This window comes from Camelina sativa, chromosome 16 (genome assembly GCF_000633955.1).
Source record: "Camelina sativa cultivar DH55 chromosome 16, Cs, whole genome shotgun sequence".
In the NCBI taxonomy this organism is placed as follows: Eukaryota; Viridiplantae; Streptophyta; class Magnoliopsida; order Brassicales; family Brassicaceae; genus Camelina; species Camelina sativa.
The window spans coordinates 4,857,920-4,880,996 of NC_025700.1; the positions used below are offsets into that span (position 1 = coordinate 4,857,920).

A 23,077-nucleotide genomic window follows, 5' to 3' on the forward strand; every position below is an offset into this window, starting at 1 on the left:
TGAACTTCGGGATTGCCTTAACCAGATGGAATTGTAGGACCAAAAACCAACCTGCAAGACCAATTGCCAAAAAACTTGATCGTATTTTGGTCAATACCCACTGGTTAGGACTTTTCCCGGATAGTCTTACCACCTTCCTGGTTAGGACAATACCCACTGTTTTGCTGATGATCTCCTTATATTTTTGGATGGCTCTCTTCCTTCTATCCAAAATGTCCTACAAGTTCTCCTCAAGTTTGAACAAAGTTCAGGACTTGCCATTAGTGTTGAGAAATCGTCTTTCTTTGCAGGAGGGCTTAGTTAAGCGAAAATTGAACTTATAAAGGTCACCACTGGACTATCACATGGGCACCTACCTGTTCGCTATCTTGGTGTCCCCTTGTGCACAAAAAAGTTTATGCAGGATTGTGAGCCACTTTTGCAGCAAGTTAAAGGAAAACTAAGCAACTGGTCCTCTAAATACTTATCTTTTGCGGGTCGGCTCTTGCTGATTAACACAATCATAGCTGGGATCTCAAACTTCTGGTGTTCTACCTTTGTTCTCCCTAAACAGTGTGTTGCGAAGATCAACTCACTCTGTAGTGCATATCTCTGGAAAAGAAGCTTCGAGTCACTATTCTGCTAGGGTCTCTTGGGAAACAATAATGAAAACGAAAGATCAAGGAGGATTGGGTCTGAAAGACATTACCTTTCGAACAGGGCTTGTACTCTACGGCTTATTTGGCTTATTTTCTTCAGGTGGGGGTCTGTTTGGGTAGCTTGGTTCAAACTACATTTCCTCCGAGGCTCCTTAAATAACTTCTGGACAATGAAGCAACGACCAAGATACTCTTGGATTACGAATAAATTAGTGAAGATAAGAGATGATGCATATAAGTGGATCAAATTGAAGATTGGGAATGGGCTTAATTGTCAGTTTTGGACGGATAACTGGACGCCCTTTGGAAAACTAACTGATTTCTTGTCATCACCAGGGAACTCGAGGTTGGGGATCCCCCTGAGCACCAAACTAAGTCAAATTTATCGTGGAGGCCAATGGAACATTCCGCATGCCAGAACGGAGGAACATGTAGCACTTTCAATTCACTTAACCACTACTACCCTGAGGGATGAGGAAGATTACTATGAATGGGAACCGGAAGGTAAGGTCCTTACCTGTTTCTCTACGGGCATGATTTATCGACTGCTCAGGGGCGACTTCCCCCTGGTCCCTTGGAGGAAGGTTGTGTGGACCTCCGGGGCTATCCGTAAGCATAATTTCTTGACCTGGATTTTCATTCTCAATCGCTGTCCAACTCGGGACCGCCTCTTAAACTGGGGGCTCCAAACAAACCCTAACTGCCTCTTATGCAACGCCAATCCTTGTACTCCGATCTATGATGACAGTTCAATGTTCTATTACCAGACTATCGGTTCAACTTTCACTCTTTGATATGGGTTTCTTGTGCTATGTATTTTATTTGGGCTTAGGCCTACTTTTCAAACTCTAATGTTGGGCTGAACCTTTGTATGTTTTAATTCTTTTTTTTTGGTAGAACAAACTCCCCTAACTTATTAAGAAAAAATAAAATCAAATACAAACGGTTCGTGGTGTAACATAACCACTAACATCCTGCGAAAGCAAAACCGCAACACAATGCGGAACAAACTCAAACAAATGAACACCAAGCTGTAAAGAAAAAGCATAGGAAGCCAAGTCATCGGCAAGACGGTTAGCCTCTCTATGCACATGCGTAATCCGGACCACCCAGTCCCTTGATATGAAGCCATGGCACATATGTACCAGGAAAGACAGCGGATGAGTCACACTAATCCCTGTCCGTAAAAAACTGACCACTATCTCACTTTCCACCTCCAACTCCAACTGCTCCACTCTCTTATCCCATGCCAAACACAGTCCATAGTATACCCCCCACAATTCCGCCATTGGATCTGAGCAAATACCAATATTAAGAGAAAAACCTGTCTGCCATTCCCCTGTTTATCTCTTAAAACACCACCGGCAGCTGCTAAACCCGGTTTCCCTCTCGAAGCACCATCGGTATTCATTTTCCACCATCCGCTCTGTGGACGAGAGCAACCTATTAACCGCTCCTCCCTCGTCGGCGCCGGTTTCGTCATCCACTTAGCTTGATGAGCCAGTTGAACCTCTCTAGCTAGGTCCTTCAGAAACTTCACCCTGTCTCTGCATTTACCCTGAACCCCAAACACATTGCCACACCTCCACTTCTATCCCCACCATACCACAACACTAAAGAATGTAGACCACAGTAAACCCCGGGAACTTGTCACCACATTCAGATTAGTAAACAGCCATTCAAGTAAGGACGCAGAGAAAAACCGAGGTTGTTTTTGAACTGGTACAAGACACTTCCAAACCCCATTCATTGCCGGACAGTCCCTCAATATATGGAGTATAGTTTCCTCTCCACCTTTACAAACCTCACACTCCGATGAATCACAGAGATGGCGACGAAACCTCTCAGAATTCGACATAAGAGCCTGATGTCCTACCAACCACAAAAAACCCTTCACCTTCTGCGGTGACACAACTCCCCAAACATGAGCCCAAAAACGATCAAGCTGAGGACCATCGCTCAAGTTACACATGAGCATGGAATACGATGACTTAACTGTGAACTGTCCATTAGTCATCTCTGGCCATGATATGCGATTCCTGGCCCCAGAAAACGTGTCCAAAACCACAACCCCAAGTCGAAGTCTGATGTCCTCTGAGACCCAAGGTGCTATTCTATCCATCATCCACCACCTCCTATCTTCCCATAAGTCATTTACCAATTCATTCATTCTGCTCTCAGGGATCCCATTCAGTAGTGTATTAAGGATAGGCTCCTCCAACAACCACTTATCCTTCCAGAAACAAATATGCCTCCCATCACCCACAACCCAGCCATGTCCTGGTAGAACTACTTCTCTGATACCAACTGCTACACTTCTCCAAGTAGAAGACCAACATCCTTTTGGTTTTAACCAATCCACCACTCTGAGATCCCCTACTCGGTATTTACATCGGAAAACACGAGCCCATAAACTTTGCTGGTCACTCAGTAACCTCCACCCCACTTTAGCAAGTAACGCCTTGTTCATCTCTTGGAGTCTCTTAATACCCAAGCCGCCTTCATCTTTCGGAGCACACACCCTATCCCAGGCTACCAGATGTTGTTTTCGCTTCTCCATGGTACCACCCCACAGAAAGGAACGTGACACCTTCTCCAACTCATCCAACAACGATTTTAGTAGAGAGATAACACTCATAGTGTGGATAGGAATTGCTCCTAACACAGCTCTCGTATAATTGAGCCGACCCGCAAAACTCAAACATTTCTCTTTAAATCCTGCTAATTTCGAAGAAACCCGTTCCAGAACTTCCCCAAACATCGTCTTATTCAGCCTCTTCTGTAAAATCGGAATCCCAAGATACTTCCCCAGATCCGTCGTTGATTTAATACCACTCTCCTCTGATATCAACCGCTGCATATCCCTTGAAACATTCTTGGAGAAGTAAACTTTTGACTTGTCAAGGCTCACCTTCTGTCCTGAAGCAAGACAAAATTGCTCAAGAATCCCACGAATGACTCTGATATGTGCAACTGATGCTTCTACAAAAAAAATCAAGACATTTGCAAAGCAGATATGCGAGAGGAAAGGTCCACCTTGTGATAGCCTAATTGGCTTCCATTTCTTCCCTGCTGTGGCTCTATCAATCATCTGACAAAGGTGCTCCAAACACAGGACAAACAAGTATGGAGATAATGGATCTCCTTGACGTAAACCCCTAGAAGGTTTGAAAGACTTTGTTGTTTCTCCATTCCACAGAATGTTCATTGATGGGTTTGTGACACACTACATAATCCACTTAATCCATAAATTTGAAAAACCAACTGCAAGCAATGTATCCTCCAAGAAATCCCACCTTATGCGATCATATGCTTTCTCCAAGTCCAGTTTCAACAACATCCATCCATTGCGACCCTTCTTTCTTCTCATTGAATGGACCGCTTCTTAGACAATAACAATATTATCCAGGCTTAATTGTCCTACTTTTCAGTCTTTGATATGGGTTTCTTGTGCTATGTATTTTATTTGGGCTTAGGCCTACTTTTCAAACTCTAAGGTTAGGTTGAATTTTTGTATGTTTTAATTCTTTTTGCAATTAACTAGAAAATCTTTTCTCAAAATAATAATAATAATAATAATAACTTATGATCTAAATATGTGAACCCAATTTTGATATCAAATTGGATCATTGGTTTGACGATTTTCATAAGTTTTATCGGTTTAATTTGAATTTGGGTTTAAATTTAATTTGGACTCGGCTAAGTAAATGATTCCTGGTCTGACTGGTACGGTCGGTCTAGTTTTCAAAAACATTGATTTTGTTGCAGTCCTTGCAAATTATTATATGTTTTGTTGAATTATAACATTCTAACAAGTTGCAGCTAATGGGATTGCGCAGTCATATATAGTTTGTTTTTTATGTTAAAGGGCATACTAAAGCAGCCTTACTTTTGAACCCATACTTCGTCATACAGCAATTTCTACTTTTTCTTTAACAAAAACCAGAAAAACAATCTCTACACTTTTCAACTGCACATACTTGTGTAGTCCTTAAAAGTTGATTTGTTTTCTATGTAAACTCTCAAATGAACAACTAACCTACCGAGAACTAGAAGCTTCATAAACATGTTTATATTTCGTAGGGTTCACGGCCACCAACCCTAATAGTGTACTCCTCAAGATTTGAAGATATTTCTTTCCATGTTCACTTTTGTTAGTCGTTGAATTATCATTAATTAAGACTTGATTTTTCTTGCACAGGTGCACTCCAAATAATGTCTACATCTGGTGCACGTAAAATGTCTCCAAAGCTCATGTCCAGATCAGGGGTGGACATACGGACCCACGTTAGAGGACGTGCGTGGGTGCAACAAGTGTTATCGCTTTGGAGGCTGAAGATGTTGCGGTTGTTGTCAATAGCCATTGGCACTTAATGAATTATTTTATTTTATTTTGTTAAAACACTTAATGAATTATTGACAACAACTGAATTCGGTACTTTTTCATGAAGATTCAATATTGATGATGGCTATTGGCACTAAACTACAGTTTCATCATTTTTTTTTTAATCTTTTTAGTTGGTGTTGAAAAGTATTCGTTACTACTCTACGAACAAAAAAACAGATTCTAGCATTTCTTTCTAACACGTGGTTTTGTCGCAGTTGAGTTGGGTTGCTACGATTTAGTATGTTGTACTTTTGTTTTTTTCTTCATATTATTTGCAATAACTTCTTTTGCATCAAGATTAATCAGGAATCTTTAATTAACGACATCAAATTATTTCTATACTATAGTACTAAATCATAAGTATATGATATCTCATGCATGATTTAAGACTCTAGAGGCATGCATGACGGTAAACAATATCATAGAATTGGGAAATTGCAACCATTGGGTAATAATAAATAACAAAGCTTCAATGTAAATGCAAAAGCTAAAGTCAAACCACCAGATTTTGGGCAAGGTGAAAAAATCAAAGACGCTTGAATTTCATCAGAGCTTATTAAAGTTTTAAGGATATATTCATATACTCTTCTTTCAAGAGACGAGATAAATTAATGGAGAAGTTTGACATTTTGTTTCATAGAAAGATCTACCTTTTTATAAAAAAAATTGTAATTGCACTAAGGATTTTCATATGAATGTTGTAAATCTTTACCAGTCATATTTTTTTATGAAATTGGATCAAAGCAAAGGCGTAAAAAATAACATCCAACAGGTCCAACACTAATGTTAACACAGTACTGTAGTAAGAAACAGTCTTGAAAATTAAAATCTCTCATAATCAATACAATGATTATGTCAAAAAAGAAAAAAATCAATACTTTTTTCCGGGGGGCAGAGAAAGGTCTTTCGTTTAATCAAAAACCTAAAGCAAAGTTTAGGAGAATCTCCTTAATTAGCAATAGCAAGTGAGTCTGCTGTCAGACTAGAAGCTCTAAGAGACAAATTGAAAGCGATGACATCAAAATTAAAGGATAGACTGAGGATATGGTGTTTTAACCAGGTCAAGGATTTTTCGTGTTAATCTCTTTGATAAGTGGAAAAGAAAAAATCAATACTATGATTTAACATGTGTCATTTTCACAAAAATGGACATACATATAACAAAAAAAGGATTGAATTTTATTAAGGCATAATAGTGTCTTGCTAAAATAACACTATTTTGCTTTATTTCTTACACTTCAGAATTTTAAGCATTTCAAAATTTGAAATTTCTAATGCTAACAGAAAATATATAAAACTTTCATTGATATTTTTTGTAATAAGTACACTAGAAAATTCTTAAGTGTAATGTGAAAATATAAAGGTAAACTAAAACATTTTAAGCAATAAAATATATATAATTCATTCTTTTGACATTGACATTTAAAATTTTATTTTATTGGTAAAAAAGAAAAACTTCTACTTCGAATGCGTCATACAATTGAATAAATTATAACTTAATCGACAGAGAATATAAAAAAAAATAGATGAGGCATTTTGGTTTACAAGTTTGACTGACCCATTCAACAAATTTATTATGTCGGGTAAGTTACTTCACTAGACTAGAGAGTAGTTCGCCATTTTTTATTATTTTATTATATAACTTAGTCGTTGTATAAGTTAGTCAAATTTCCAAATCAAACTCGACATACATATTTATCTGATACAGTCATCACATATTTTTTTTTTAATTTTTTTTTATACAGTCATCACATATATTCACAAAACTTAACCTACTCTTCTTGATTTATAATGTCATATAAACATCTAGGACGTTGTTAGGCAAGTATTATATTTAAAAAATGAATTTGTACAAACATGCTAGATGACAAAAAGAAAAATTTGGGTTGTTTAATAGGAAAATAACCAGCATGTAGTAGTGCACCGTAGTTCACAAAAATAAATATCGTTTTTAGACAAATTAAATGATTTTAAAATGTAAAGGAAACGATTTGAGAAGATAAATTCATTGCACCAGCAGCCAGCCATATGAGAAAGAAAAAAACATGGAAAAAACTAGTCACTGCATGTGTGATGATAGTGACATAAATTGGTTGCACGATATACACATAGAAAAGTCGTGGAAGAAGAATATAATCAAAGATTTCTATTTGTGTTGGGTCAGGATGATGTAGCATAAGTTAATATGTTACACCATCATGCTTAATTTTTAGGGTGAAATTAAGGATCAAATAATGTGCTTCTTGGTCTACACGGGGACATCACACGTCGAACGCATCTAAATTATGTAAAAAAAAAATATTAATCCAATAAATATATTATTCAATTAGCAAAATAAGATATATATTTTAGAACAAAGTCACCGTATATTAAAATTTTAGACGTAAATAATATACATACGTAATGGATATACATCGATATTACTTTGAAACCTTCTTAGTTTATCACCAACTTAATTTCTTTTGGCATCATGTGATTCATATCATCAACCTAATTATAACTTGAACTTTTCTATATGCCCTTAATTATGGTATCCTCTTTCTTAAGCGGTAATTAGACGTCTCGTGTAGAGGTTTTGAAAAGGTAATCATAATTTGACTGGAAACCAAAAATATTATTTGTTTGACCATTCGCCGTTTTTTGTGCTTTTACTTCAAAACGCTTGACGAATAACGGCGATCTTAAATTTATGTAAGAATATAATAAACATACTTTTTTGCAGGATTTGTTGAATTACATCAACTAACACTGTATTTACAAAGATTATTGTGATAATCTCTGATATTAAATTAAATTAAATTAAAGTTAGAACTTTTTATGAAGGTGATTAGAAAATTAACAAGAAAGTAAGAAAAACTAAATTTCGCTTACATCTTTTTTGGTATATAATTTTGGCTTATTATCCGAGTCAAATCCTTCTCTGACTATAAAACTATTATTTATATTTTATGTATTTATGATATTTTGGTAATATTACAAACTTTTAAATATATGAGTTAGTTTTCAACATATATAGATTATAAGTGCTATAACATTTGTTCACATTTTAACATTTCGAAAGCTTAATTTTGCTATTTTTTACATTTCAAAATATTTATCAATCTTTCGTGTTTTAGATAAATGGTTATGTTATATATTTTACAATTAGCTTGTTAAAAATCTAACTAGGAAAAAATGATTATTCTATTCTAACTAATTTTTCAACATTTCACAATTACTTTATAAAAAAACAATTCATTTCAATTCATTTCGTTAATAATTATTGAGTTACATTGTTATTCTTCTATCTATATAACATAAACTTATCAGTAAGACCATATTTTTGGAATGATTTAAAAATTTCCTCAAACTGTTAGAATACAAGTACAACATATTATATGCCAAAGGATTATATATATGTCGTTAATTACATCGATAACAGAACATGATTAACTTATAATGATTAGATTTATAAAATTCATTAATCTCAATTGTACGTTTTATTTGTATCACATGATCATCACCTTTAGAACTAGCTAGCTACTTCTAAAACTAGCTTCAGTATTTTATTATTTTCATTGTAAACGAAAGTACAATCCAATTCAATAATGCTACATGCATTACCATATGCAGCTAAACAATATTTCTGAAAAAAAAAAAATAACAATATGAATATTTTTGTTGTCCGAATAATAACTTTGTAGTCCCTCGACCGCCTGTCTCTGTATATATAGACTCTATTCTTATTCGATGACTGGTTCGTCATTATAGAAGCTTAAAATTTTTATATGTGACCTTATGAATTGCCATTAACATTTTCTTGTATTTTGTTTTTAATCACACAATACTATAACTTATTTTATGATAAGTCCTTTAATTAAAACTACTAGTGTTAGACTAGATAAGAGTTTCCAACACTAACTATAGTATTATATATTACTATTCAACGTAAACAAACATGCACTCATTTTATGTACATATAAACATTTTAAAATGATTATTCGTGCTTGTTGACGAGCTAATGGGTTCCAGCAAAAGCCTATAAATTACAAGGAGAAGGGGACTTACAAATCACCAATCAAACACTTTCCTACATGAGCAATATTCAAGAAATGGAAATGATCTTGATGTTCTCTTTGGTCTCAACGACAATTTTAACCCTTGTCTTGCTTACAAAATTCCTCAAACGAACCGTCACCAAAGTGAACCGACCACCATCCCCATGGCGGCTTCCCTTGATTGGTAACCTCCACCAGCTCAGCCTCCACCCTCACCGTTCCCTCCGATCCCTCAGCCTCGGGTACGGACCACTCATGCTCCTTCATTTTGGTCGTGTCCCCATACTAGTAGTCTCCTCCGGTGAAGCCGCTCATGAGGTGATGAAAACACACGATCATAAGTTTGCTAACCGTCCCAGATCAAAAGCTGTTCATGGGCTTATGAATGGTGGGCGTGATGTGGTGTTTGCTCCCTATGGAGAATATTGGAGACAAATGAAGGTATTTCACTAGTAGCCCTTTCTAATTCCTCTTTTAACGTTTTTTTTTTTTTTTTTTTCTAATTTATCTATGTAGTATTTTTACAGTTTTTCGGTCTACATGCAACTTACACTCACACATGCATGCACTAACGAAATCTATAATATTATGTATTCTTCTATCAACTAATGATGGTTTTGAATCTTATTTTGGATGAAGAGTATATGCATTCTGAATCTGCTCACCAACAAAATGGTTGCGTCCTTTGAGACGGTAAGAGAAGAGGAGTTAAAGGCAATGTTGAAGAAGCTGGAGAAAGCAAGTTCTTCTTCTTCATCCGAAAATCTGAGCGAACTCTTTATTACTCTACCAAGCGATGTTACGAGTAGAGTTGCCTTGGGAAGAAAACATAGCGAGGACGAAACCGCAAGGGATCTCAAGAAGCGAGTGAGGCAGATCATGGAGCTTTTAGGAGAGTTCCCGATCGGGGACTATATCCCGGCTTTGGCATGGATAGATAAAATCAACGGTTTCAATAATAGGATTAAGGAAGTCAGTCAAGGTTTTAGCGATCTTATGGACAAAGTGGTACATGAACATATTGACGCGGGTAATCAGAAAGCGGATTTCGTTGATATACTGTTATCAATCGAAAAAGATGAGAATAATGGATTCCAAGTTCAAAGAAACGACATAAAATTTATGATCTTGGTAAGGATATCATTATAAGCTAAGTCATTAATAACTTTCATCACGTATGCAACATTTTTAGTTTGAGTAATGAGATGTAACTTTTCATTACTTTATCAGGATATGTTTATAGGAGGAACTTCTACAACTTCAACTCTACTAGAATGGACAATGACGGAGCTGATGAGACGTCCAGAGAGTATGAAGAAACTCCAAGATGAGATTCGGTCAACCATTAAGCCAAATACGACATACATAGAAGAAAAAGAAGTTGAGAATATGACATACTTAAAAGCTGTGATTAAAGAAGTCCTCAGGTTGCATCCTTCTCTTCCACTTATACTTCCCAGACTCTTAAGTGAAGATGTCAAAGTAAAGGGATATAACATAGCCGCAGGGACAGAGGTAAAAAAATATTTCTTACCTTAGCAGTCAACTTGTTCACACATAACTTTACATACACATCTTAAGTCATGGTAAGAAACTAAAAAGAAATATGTTTGGCGTCTAGGTGATCGTCAATGCTTGGGCAATCCAAAGAGACCCTGCGGTTTGGGGACCAGATGCAGAAGAATTTAAACCAGAGAGACACCTAGAGTCAGTTGTGGATTACCATGGAAAAGATTTGAACTACATTCCATTTGGGTCAGGGAGAAGGATATGTCCAGGGATAGGACTTGCTTTGGGTTTGGCAGAGGTGACAGTAGCCAACGTTGTAGGCCGATTTGACTGGAGGGTAGAGGCTGGTCCAAATGGGGATGAATCTGATCTAGCTGAGGCCATTGGTATCGATGTTTGCCGCAAGTTCCCTCTCATTGCGTTTCCATCTTCTGTTATGTAAAATGCTTTCGCTTTCACCTCGTTTTGTAACACTAATAAGAAGAGTTGTAATAATTGAGAACTCTTCATTTTGGAATATAACTAAGCATGTGTTTAGTTAGTTATTATTAATCATAAATAATTAATAAAGTGAATCATTATATGGGATTAAAAAATCATTTTTAAAAATTATTTATGAGTCTTCCATAAATCTTACTAACTTTTTATGTAAGTCATCATTTGTTAGCTAAATTTAAAATTAATTTAATACTACAAATTTTAAAATATATATCATAGAATTTTTAATAATGGCTTTTGACTATGAGAATTTTAAAATATAATATCTAAATTACTTGATTGTTTTTGGATTAAATCTTCATATATTATTGTTATAAACTTATATTCGAGAATTATTTTGTTTTCCCATATAACACTCATATTTATCTTTCATATGAATTATTTGATTAAAAATAAAATATCTTATATGCGAGAAGAAAACTTAAAACCTATCTTATTATATAAAGTAGGGTTTTGAAAGTTAGCCATTAACAGGATTTTGACACGTGTGAAGTTATTAATCAGAGACTTTGACATATGAAAAGTTAATATTTAATAGGAGAGATTTGAGATTATGATAAAAAACAAAAAAAATGTTTAAAAAATATTAATAATATAAAAAGATAATTATAAAAAAATTACAAAAATTAAATAGTTTAAAAATATAATTATAAGGAGATTAAATGTTTATACAATTTGAATTATATCATTATTTACTTATTTTATTGTAATATTGTTAGATTGTTTTATTTAATTTATATTTTCATCTTTGATTTGAGATTCATATATGACCGTGCTTATAATTTTCTATTAATTCTTTAACTATGTCAAAATAATTTTCTTCTAATTTTTCAACCTTGATTGGTTGGTCATAAACCTAATTTTTATATGCAAATTCAATCCCAAAGGGAGATAAAGAGTAGAACCTTATAAACCTATTGGTTGGATAAAATGACTACTCAAACACAAGATTACCACAAACATAGATAGATAGATTGGAAAAACATAAACCGTTTTTGATAGATCCAAAGAAGCTTGGAAATAGAGGCTACATTATGATGTGTCAAAGACTTTTTCACGAATACATTGAGAAATTTAGCATTAGTTGCTATCAAAAGATTTTGTGACGTTGGAAAATGGCTTTTAGTTTTATTGGTTGCTAGAGCATGCCACTTTGAGATAGTTAACAGACATGAACATGTACTTTCCACACATGAGGAGGACAGAGCCAAGGTTCTCTTTATGGTGGAAGAGGTGTGACGAATGCAAGGTTATCTCCCCAAGGGAGGAAGGCAGAGCCAAAGTTCTCTTCCTGGTAGAGGAAGTTGGACGCAAGGTTCTCTCCATAAGGAAGGAGGGCGGAGCCACGGTTCTCTCCATGGTTAGTCATACACTATTTTGATGATATATTGATTAGTATACTATGTAATATATTTTTTATTCGAAAAATTTCTTCAACCAACAATTTTAGTGATTAAGGAAACTATGCAAAAGTGAAAACAAATAGACATATAATAGGTTTAAGTGTTTATATAGATATTTTTCTAGGTGGTGGTAAAGAATATATTAGTAACATACAATATACTTAGATGTAAAAAATACACTTTTAATGGTAACATACATAAAAAGTTATAAATGTATATAAATCATTATATTATAGCAAAAAAAATTATAAATAACGTACAACAAATTTTAATACTATATTTTTATTAAATTTTATTTTATTTACAAAATTTTAAAACCTGCACATTGGGCGGTCCATATCTAGTAAACTTATGTTCAGGTCTTGAATTTGAACAAAAGTTTTTAAACTATATGTGTTTTACTTGATAAATATAAATACTTAACGGTAACAAATTTTTGTACTAAGGTATACATCAATACTATTTATTATATAATAATTTGTTAGTTTTTATTAGATAAGATTTAATCTTCCTAGAGCAACACCAAATATATTATATTAATATATATATTATATAGATGTAAATTTTCTTTAAGAATAAACATTGTATTTTCAATTTTTTATGTTTTTTGTTAGAATAGAATCCAAAGAGGAAGAACTGGCCGGTTCCCGGAGCTAACTCACCTTCATATTCCCGGAGGTTCTAAAGTCTTCGATGGTCAAATCCTGAATCTCTCTTGCATTAAAAGACCTGAATCTCTTGTCTTGTTCCCCATCGCTTGTCTTGTTAGGGACTTTATGGATTTCAGGTGCTTAACGTGGACTTTCTAATTCACCAGCCTATACCAAAAAATATATATATATATATAACAAGTATTTGAACTTAAAAAAAAAGTATTTGAAATTTTACATTAGAAAATTGAATAGCAAGCAACAAAAATTTTACAATAAAGACAACAATGAGTTTTTTTTTTTTTTTTTTTTTTTTTTTTTTTTTTTTTTTTTTTTTTTTTTTTTTTNAGTGAGTGTTAAATCTATTTATAATCAATAACTTTGGCATCTTATTGAAGGTATTCAATAATTAGACACATTCAAATTCAATATAGAAAAATTGTTGGGGTGAACCACTCTTATTCATCTCCTCTTAATTAACCAATCAAAATACAACAAACTGTCATGTCATGTCATATTTATAAAATAAATCAATTTAAAATAAAAAGACAAAACAAGTTAAGAAAACTAATTCTGTAGATTTTTTTAAAGCTAAGGTATACTCTCTATTAAGGAAAGTATGTTGGTTTAGGTTAATAAAATAATGATTAGAGTTTAGATTTTATAATTAAACTAAACCATATGTCGGTTTGGGTTTACAAAAATGTGCATGGTTAGGGTTTCGTTTTTACAATTAAACAAAATTATATGTCGGTTTGGGTTTACAAAAGAGTGGTTAGTGTTTAGGGTTTAGATTTTACAATTAAATGAAATTATATGTCGGTTTGGGTTTACAAAAGAGTGGTTAGCGTTTAGGATTTAGATTTTACAATTAAATAAAATTATATGTTGGTTTGGGTTTACAAAAGAGTGGTTAGAGTTTAGAGTTTAGATTTTACAATAAAATAAAATTATATGTCGGTTTGGTTTTAAAAAAGAGGGGTTAGGGTTTAGAATTTAAAATTAAGAAAAATTAGATGTCGGTTTGGGTTTATAAAATAGGGGATAGTGTTTAGATTTTACAATTAAAAAAATTATATTTTAATTTGGGTTTATAAAAAGAATGATTTGGGTTTAGATGTTATAATTTAAAACTATAATATAATTTTAAATAATTTTAAAATTAATTAATATACAGAATTTATTTCCTTAATCAATAATTTGTTTCCTTAATCAGTAATTTATTGACATTTTATTATATTCAAATATGTGTTTTCTTTCTAAATTAATTTTTGAAATAATTTATTTTGATATGGTTGAAAAATAGCATTTATTATTCAAGGATTCGTTTCCTCTCATAAAATAATTTTATGAAACAAATAAACATTACCTATTTTTTTGTCGATATAAAAAGCATCTAATATATATATATATATATATATATTGAAACAACTTGATCGGTTTTTATATATATATAATAATTAAGCACCCATAATACTTAATTAAACCAACAATAATGAATATGCACAGCGGAAACATACCAACAACAGGAACATTCCTAATCAGTCTAACCAACAACAACCTAGCATGCTACTAAACTTAGTTCCAACATTAATAAACATAACAACGACCAACAACAACATATAACCGAGACCCTAGATCATCCACCTCCTCATCGCCATGATTCTATGTCACATACCTGCACACCACAAACAACAATTGAGATGTGTAAGTATTATTACAAATACTTAATGATGCAATACTCCCATCTACTGGGTGATCAACAAGTCAATTAAAACCTAATGTGTACTCAACCACGATCTAGTGGTGTCATCGTAACGCTTCAAGATCGAATCCACAGAGACCAAGCAATTGCACTATGAAATTATGAAGATTAAATATAGCTAAGACAAAAGAGGAAGTTTTGTAAAACAAGTAATAATCAAAATTGGAAAGTAAATAAACTGTTTTTAATTCAGAAAGGAAAATATTGGGCACAGAGAATCTTTGGGGGATACAATTCTCGGACTAAGGTGGTTAGATGGGGATGCGTTAAACACTGTTCTAGAACTCAAATCACGGTTGTAAAGCTAACCTACTTCCGCAACGTTAACTATTTATGCAATGAATTCACTAGACCCTAAACTGTCGTTTGAACCTAGCAAACCAAGCAAGCAATAACAAGTTCAAGTTTGATAAGTTCACAAGGTGCCTCAACTTCAACTTTCGTTGGCTAAGGTCCACCTTGCTGACCTATGTTCTTTTCTAGCAACTTAACAACACTTCGGTGCCACGATGAATTTAACCTATGATCATAAACTAGGTAGCTAATCTTGTTCAGGCTTTAAGAACAACAATAAATGAAGAACAAAATAGATCAACCCCAAATCTAGATCACCATCATTAGAGAATCATAAACCATTTTGAAACTCGAAACCCAATAGGAAAACTACTCAAACATAGAGAAACAGAAACAACAAATCAAAGATGAAGAAGACATAATTGAATTGCAAAAGAAAATAAATAAAAGGGGTTCAGAATTCTTCTCTAAAGTGTTAAAAAGGATTAGAGATCTTCTCCCAAAGGTTACAAGTACTAAAAAGCTGTGTAGAATAAAATTTTTTTTTCTAGAGGTCATGCCTCATCCTTAAATACTAAAATAAAACCCTAAAAGTCGGTTTAAAACGAAAAAGGAAAAGTTGCTTTGGGTTCGGGACTGGCCGATCCAAATGTGGATTGGCCGATCAAGGATGCTTTTTCTATGTTTGCTCCATCTGCTTGCTAGTCCAAACAGTTTTCACCAAAATGGCTCCAGATGCTTGTTTCCATCCCCAAAACACTCAGTTTCCTTCAAAAGCAACCTAGAACCTGTACAAACAAATAAAAGACTAAAAAGACTCTAAAAGCACATTTGGACTCAATAAAAGACTCAAAACAAACCTAAAAACTATGGTTAACACCTATAAAATACAGACACATCAATTCCCCCAGACTTGAATCTTTTCTTGTCCTCAAGCAAGAACAGACAAAAACTCAAGAAGAAAATGTTTGAAAGTGGAAACTCACATATTCTTGGAAACCTCTTCTTTGCACTCTTCATCAAATCAAATTAAGAACTACTTTTTGTACTATGCCCATGATTAGGATAAACACTCCCTACTCCAAAGCTTCATTCAAAAATCAAAAGTACTAAATCAATCATAAGAGTATTAGTTCAAGGCAAAGACTCCTATAAATGATCATAGTTTCCCAAATTTTTTTGTTATTATTTTTTTTTAGAAAATAAAAAGACTCAAAGAAAAAGAAAAATCCAAATAAAACAACCAAAGAAAACAACATTAGTAACTTGGAGACATCCCTCCCCCGGACTTACTTCACACCGTCCCGGTGTGAAAGAAAAACCAAGAAAAAAGCATCTCCGACAAAGAAAATAAGAAAACATGTAATAGAAAAAGAAAGGAAAAGAAACAAAAACCGGTGATTTCGCAGCTGGTGTTAGAGTTGTGTTGGCAAGGGTGGGGATCGATCGGTCTCGGAATGGGATAGACTGATCTGAAACATTATTGAACTTGGAGATATCTGCAGCAAACTAACGGGATCGACCGATCTGTAAAGAGGATCGATCAATCCAAAGCTCCTAGAACAACAACAAAATTTGCATCTTCTGCGTTTGGAACCTGTTCCTGAAAACACTTAACACCGGACATGATTTAACCGTAATAAATCCTAAAAACAAAACCAAAATCCTAAGACAAATAGAAATAAAAGGATAAGCCAGCACAAATCCCATGGGTCGCCTCCCATAAGCGCTTGTTTAAGGTCTATAGCTTGACCGTGGTTTCAGGTGTTAAGTGATGGGAGGATGAGAACTTGTGTCAAAACAAGCTCTCCCATTCGTCAGCTTAAGCTCCAGAATCTTTCTCATCATATCATCCATTGCTTCTTGGCCCTTCTCTTTAAACTCCGGAGTGAGGATGGCTGTAACCTTAGAAAAAGGCCGAGACTTTCCTTTACACTTCACCTTATACTCAATGGTGTCTCTAACATATTTCTAGGGTACCAAGGTTATGTGAAGATCTCGTATTACTCTCTCTATCTTCGACTTTTCTCTCTTCTTAACCTTCTTAGACCTCTTCTCAGAAGAATGATGTCTCCATCCATGACTTCGTTGCTTCATTCTTATCACCATTCTCTCCCATTAGCATGACATCCACCTTCTTCTCATCTTCTACAGTTAGACAATGTTTTGTAGCTTCATTTGTAGTGATTGCGTTGTAGAAGACTTTATCATCAATGTTAGAGAAAGTGATCCTCTTTTTAGGCAAGTCAGCAACTGTTCCCACTGTTGCTAAGAAAGGTCTCCCAAGAATCAAAGGCATAACATAACCCTCGCTAATTTCCACAACATAAAAATCTGTAGCAACCAAGCAACTCCCAACTTGAACATCTAAATTACTAATGAAGCCTTGTGGAGTTGTGGAGACAGCATTTGCAAACTTAAGAGAGACCTTAGAAGCCTTCATATCGTCAATCCCCAACCTCTCTGTGACATCTTTAGACATTACGTTCACACTAGATCCAATGTCACAAAGGGAATCCTCAAAGTTCACTCCTGAGATGGAGCATGGAACAACAAATTTTCCTGGATCTTCTAACTTTGGTAGTCTTTTCAAAACTGGAGCATGAATGTTCTTCTTCTCTAGAGCCAAAAACGCCTTAACCTCCACCAAATCATTTTCTTCAACCACAACATCATTGTAAACCTTCTTAAACAAAGAGATATGCTTTACTGCCTCTGTAAAGGGAATGTCAGCGGTGAACTCACTCATAACTTCTTTGTACCGATTATACTTCTTTTCATCCAGAGGTTTCTTCTAATGTCTACTTGGAAAAGGAATTTTTGGCCTATATGGCTTTGGTTCCACATGAAGTGACTCCCTAGCATATGCATCAGAGACAAACGAGCTGGATTTTCCCATACCTACAACAGGGACTGACCGGTCTGGACGTAGATCAGTCGATCTGAGACTTTCCAAGACAAGTTTTGCATTATTGATGGGATCGACTGATCTATAAGGGGGACTGGTCGATCCAACTTCTCTGGAGATCAGACTCGAATTATAAAAATGGATGGGACTGGCCGGTCTAGGCTCAGGACTGATCGATCTTGGCTCTGCGGAAGCCAAACGTGAGTTGATCACAGCACAACTCAGCCCATCTTCGAATCCACCATGGAGTGTTATAGCATTGCATGATTCTTTGTTCTTAGAGCTAAAAGAAATAGCAGAGACTCTCTTATTAATGGAATCAACACGTGAACTCAACCTCTCAAATTTCCCATTCAAATCAATGTACATGCTATCAATTTTGACATTAATCTCAGCAGAACTTTTCTTGTGGCCGTCCAGTAGTGCTTGCATCATCAATTCGAGTTTGTTATCTTGTGGAGCTGCAGATGGAGTGTGGTATCCAGCACCCTTGTTCTGAAATCCTTGCGGGAAGTTACCTTGTTGAATATGTGGAGGATACACTTGATCTTGAGGATTCTCGATAATGGTGCTTCTGTAAGAGAGATTAGGATGATTTCTATAATTCTGATTAAACCCATGATTCTGATAGTTCCCTTGTCCTCCTACATAGTTCAGCTCCTCTATTCCCTCAAAACCTGAATTTACTCCAACTTGTTGATAAGATCATGTCTGCTCGTCGCACATGTTGACAGCTTGTTGATCTATTTTCAAAGGAAGGTTTAGCTTAGCAGTGAGATTCTTAATAACATCTGTATTCACGGACAACACGCACAGAACGATCATACTCATAACTATGATTGATGTTACTCGCTGCAAGGTTTTCGATCAAGAGGTTTGCTTCAGCAGCAGTGATAGTAGAAAAATCTCCTCTGCTGGCAATATCGAGTGCCATCTGGTACTTCTGGTCAATTCCTCTATAGATGTTCATAAGATTCTCTTGTGAAAAACCATGATGAGGACAGTCTCTCATATACTCCTTGAATCTCTCCCACGCTTCACAAAAAGACTCCTTAACACCTTGTGAGAAGGTAGTAATCTTGCTCCTTAACATAGCTGATCGTGACTTAGTGTAGAAGTGGTTTAAAAACGCTGCTCTACATTGCTCCCAAGTGGTAAGTGATCCTCGGTCCAAGAGATTTAGCCATCTCAAAGCCTTATCTCCTAAAGAGAATTGGAACAAAGTCAACATGAGGTAATCATATGGAACTCCATTAGACCTTGTCGTACTAGCCAATCTCTCAAAATCTTCAATATGGTCCAGAGGGCTCTCTGAGGCTAATCCATTAAACACACAATTCTGGACCAAATTGATTAGGCTATGTTTGATCTCATAATCTTGTCTCGCATGAGCTGGTGATTGGATCGCAGATCGATTCAGAAACAGCCTGTTGTGAGCTTCTTCATCTCTCAAGGTAGCTCGCCTAGCAGGCAGATTGGGTTGACGAACCTCTTCATTGTCTTCGGCCATCTTATCGGAATCGGCTCTTGCTTTTCAGTTCTCTCGTTCCAGTCGTGCTAACTCCTCGTTTCGCAGATTTTGCAAATCAGTAGGCTTGTGGCTTCTTGTTTGCATTAACCTGAAACACAAGAGAAAGAGCTCAAGAACTAATTAGTAAATAAAAATAAAATATATCTTAGACTAAATTCAATTCTAAAATTCCAAAGGCAACGTTTGGTCCCCGGCAACGGTGCCAAATTGATCAACAGGTCAATTAAAAGCTAATGTGTACTCAACCACGATCTAGTGATGTCGTAGTAACACTTCAGGATCGAAACCACAGAGACCAAGCAATTGCACTATGAAATTATGAAGATTAAATATAGCTAAGACAAAAGAGAGAGTTTCGTAAAACAAGTAATAATCAAAATTGGAAAGTAAATAAACTGTTTTTAATTCAGAAAGGAAAATATTGGGCACAGGGAACTTTGGGGGATACAATTCTCGGACTAAGGTGGTTAGATGGGGATGTGTTAAACACTGTTTTAGAACTCAAATCACGGTTGTAAAGCTAATCTACTTCCACAGCGTTAACTATTTATGCAATGAATTCACTAGACCCTAAACCGTCGTTTGAACCTAGCAAACCAAGCAAGCAATAACAAGTTCAAGTTTGATAAGTTCACAAGGTGCCTCAACTTCAACTTTTGTTGGCTAAGGTCCACCTTGCTGACCTATGTTCTTTTCTAGCAACTCAACAACACTTTCGGTGCCACGATGAATTTAACCTATGATCATAAACTAGGTAGCTAATCTTGTTCAGGCTTTAAGAACAACAATAAATGAAGAACAAAATAGATCAACCCCAAATCTAGATCACCATCATTAGAGAATCATAAACCATTTTGAAACTCGAAACCCAATAGGAAAACTACTCAAACATAGAGAAACAGAAACAACAAATCAAAGATGAAGAAGACAAGATGAAGAAGACATAATTAATTTGCAAAAGAAAAGAAATAAAAGGGGTTCGGAATTCTTCTCCAAAGTGTTAAAAAGGATTAGAGATCTTCTCCCAAAGGTTACAAGTACTAAAAAACTGCGTAGAATAAAAGTTTTTTTTCTAGAGGTCGTGCCTCATCCTTAAATACTAAAATAAAACCCTAAAAGTCGGTTGAAAACGAAAAAGGAAAAGTTGCTTCGGGTTCGGGACTGGCCGATCCAAATGTGAATTGGCCGATCCAGGATGCTTTTTCTATGTTTGCTCCATCTGCTTGCTAGTCCGAACAGTCTTCACTAAAATGGCTCCAAATGCTTGTATCCATCCCCAAAACACTTAGTTTCCTTCAAAAGCAACCTAGAACCTGTACAAACAAATAAAAGACTAAAAAGACTCTAAAAGCACATTTTGACTCAATAAAAGACTCGAAACAAACTTAAAAACTATGGTTAAAACCTATAAAATACAGACACATCGCTGGGCTATACACACAAGCAACTGAGAAACCAATGTTTAACAAACAGCAAACAAACACAAACAAACCATGAAAACAAGTATCAGCCGTCTGTTGAACAGGTTGGTGTCGACCGACACTGGCCACTTGGTGTCGACCGACACTGGCCACTTAGTGTCGACCGACACCTACTTGGTGTCGATCAACACCGACTCCGCAGACACGATCCGCACAAAGCCGAAAGTCGAAGAACTGCATATTTTCTCCTTCCAATCGCCTGAAACTCATCCAAAACCTCTAGAAACACATGGTAAACACAACCCAACCAAAATCATACAAGGAAACACCACAAACAGCCACAAATCAAGCAAACAAAGGATTTTCAGACTTAGATCAGCCATGGTCATGCACTCACCTCTTTTGTAGGAAGATTCTGTCCAAAACTGACGAATCCAACACTCTAGAAGGCTTCTCCTTCGTTCCTAGCACAAGATCTCCACCCCTCAGAGACAGATCTCACGAAACAAGCCTTGAATCTCCAAAATCCCCCAAGAACACCCTCTTTTCTCTCTTTTTTCTCTAACTTTTCTCTGGAACGGTTAAAACTGTTATTTCCAAAACCCTCATATCGATTTCTCACTTATATACATCGTTTTGGAATCCCACTTAAACCAAACCATGCCAAAACGACGATTTAAAACAATATCGTCGAATTAAAAACCCAATAATAGGTTCGCGGATGTTACATATATAGTAGAACATCTATAAATTAATAACGTCGGGACCATGAAATTTTATTAATTTATAGAGGTTTTAATTTATTGATAAATTAATAATTAATTAATTTATCGATAAAATAATAAAATATTAATATATAAAAAGAATTTTTTATGAGAAATTCAATGTTTAGAAGAAATTGCTGCTACTATTTTTCAAGGTAATGATGAAGTTGAAGAAGATATGTCGGTATCTTTAGAACCAGTTACATGTAAGGAAACAATTATCGCGTCAAGAACTCTCTACAATTTTTGGATGCGATTTGAGAAAACAACACCAGAAGTTTTTGATGTGGTCAGAAAGATTAGAGATGCTCTCTAACAAGAATGCAAATTCAAGAACAAAAAACAATAGATTCATATTTCACTAAATTTTCTTAGATATATATATATATATATATATATACTAATTTATTTGATTATTAATTTATGATATTGATGGGACCATATTTTTACATGAGATTTTTTAAAAAGTTATTAATTTATTATTTTATCGAATAATGTCCAAAATTACACTAGTTCTAATTTGGGACCAGAGAAATTTATTAATTTACCGAGTATTAATTTATAGAAGTGGTACTATATATATAAATATATATATATAATTATCATGTTCAATCTCGATATAAGAAAAGTCATATTGTATCATTCTGACAATTGTCGATCCAAGTGTTTGGATGCGTAAAGCCCATAAAAAAAATTTTGTGCCCGTTTACAAACAAAACCAAAAAAAAGTATTACAATCTAACTTTTCATGAAGTCTAACTTTTCTCTCGAACATTTTTCTAAATGTGATGCTCCTTAAAACTGAAATATGATATGCTGCCTAAAACACATGTTTGTTGGGCTTTAGTCTGGACAGGCCCTGTTGTGACCATTAGGATATCTGTATTGGGAGAATATTTTAGAGTGTTCTTAGAGTAAAAATATTATGAAAATAATGTAAGATCATTAGTTTAAATCTTTTGTTAAGAAGTTGGTTATTGGGAGAATATGTTTAAGATCATAAAATTTAATAATATAATAATCTTAAACATATTACATTTTAAAAATTTTAAAAAAATAACATTTAAATTGCAAACTTTTAAAACTTATAATAAAATTCAAAATACAATACCAAATTACTATGAAACAAAAAAACATTAAAGATATAAAAAAAAAACAAACAAACACATTACTTAATTAAAGCACACAAACATTTTATTTAATTAATACATAGTTTAATGTCCAAATTTATTCCATATATTTACAATCAAATCCTCCTTTAATTTGTGATGT

General features: G+C 34.5%; 2 protein-coding genes across 2 annotated transcripts; one reads left to right on the forward strand and one right to left on the reverse strand.

Moving 5' to 3' along the window:
- On the forward strand, positions 9,065 to 11,149 carry LOC104749803 (indoleacetaldoxime dehydratase-like). Its single transcript, XM_010471498.1, has 4 exons — positions 9,065 to 9,503; positions 9,702 to 10,193; positions 10,293 to 10,577; positions 10,684 to 11,149. The coding sequence occupies exons 1-4, from the start codon at positions 9,099 to 9,101 to the stop codon at positions 11,011 to 11,013; spliced, it is 1,512 nt and encodes a 503-aa protein (XP_010469800.1). The 5' UTR covers positions 9,065 to 9,098; the 3' UTR covers positions 11,014 to 11,149.
- LOC109129440 lies at positions 17,238 to 19,599 on the reverse strand. Its single transcript, XM_019237692.1, has 4 exons — positions 19,106 to 19,599; positions 18,879 to 19,045; positions 17,987 to 18,766; positions 17,238 to 17,896 (listed from the first exon to the last, which is right to left on the reverse strand). Exons 1-4 carry the CDS (start codon positions 19,597 to 19,599, stop codon positions 17,238 to 17,240), a joined length of 2,100 nt encoding a protein of 699 aa, XP_019093237.1.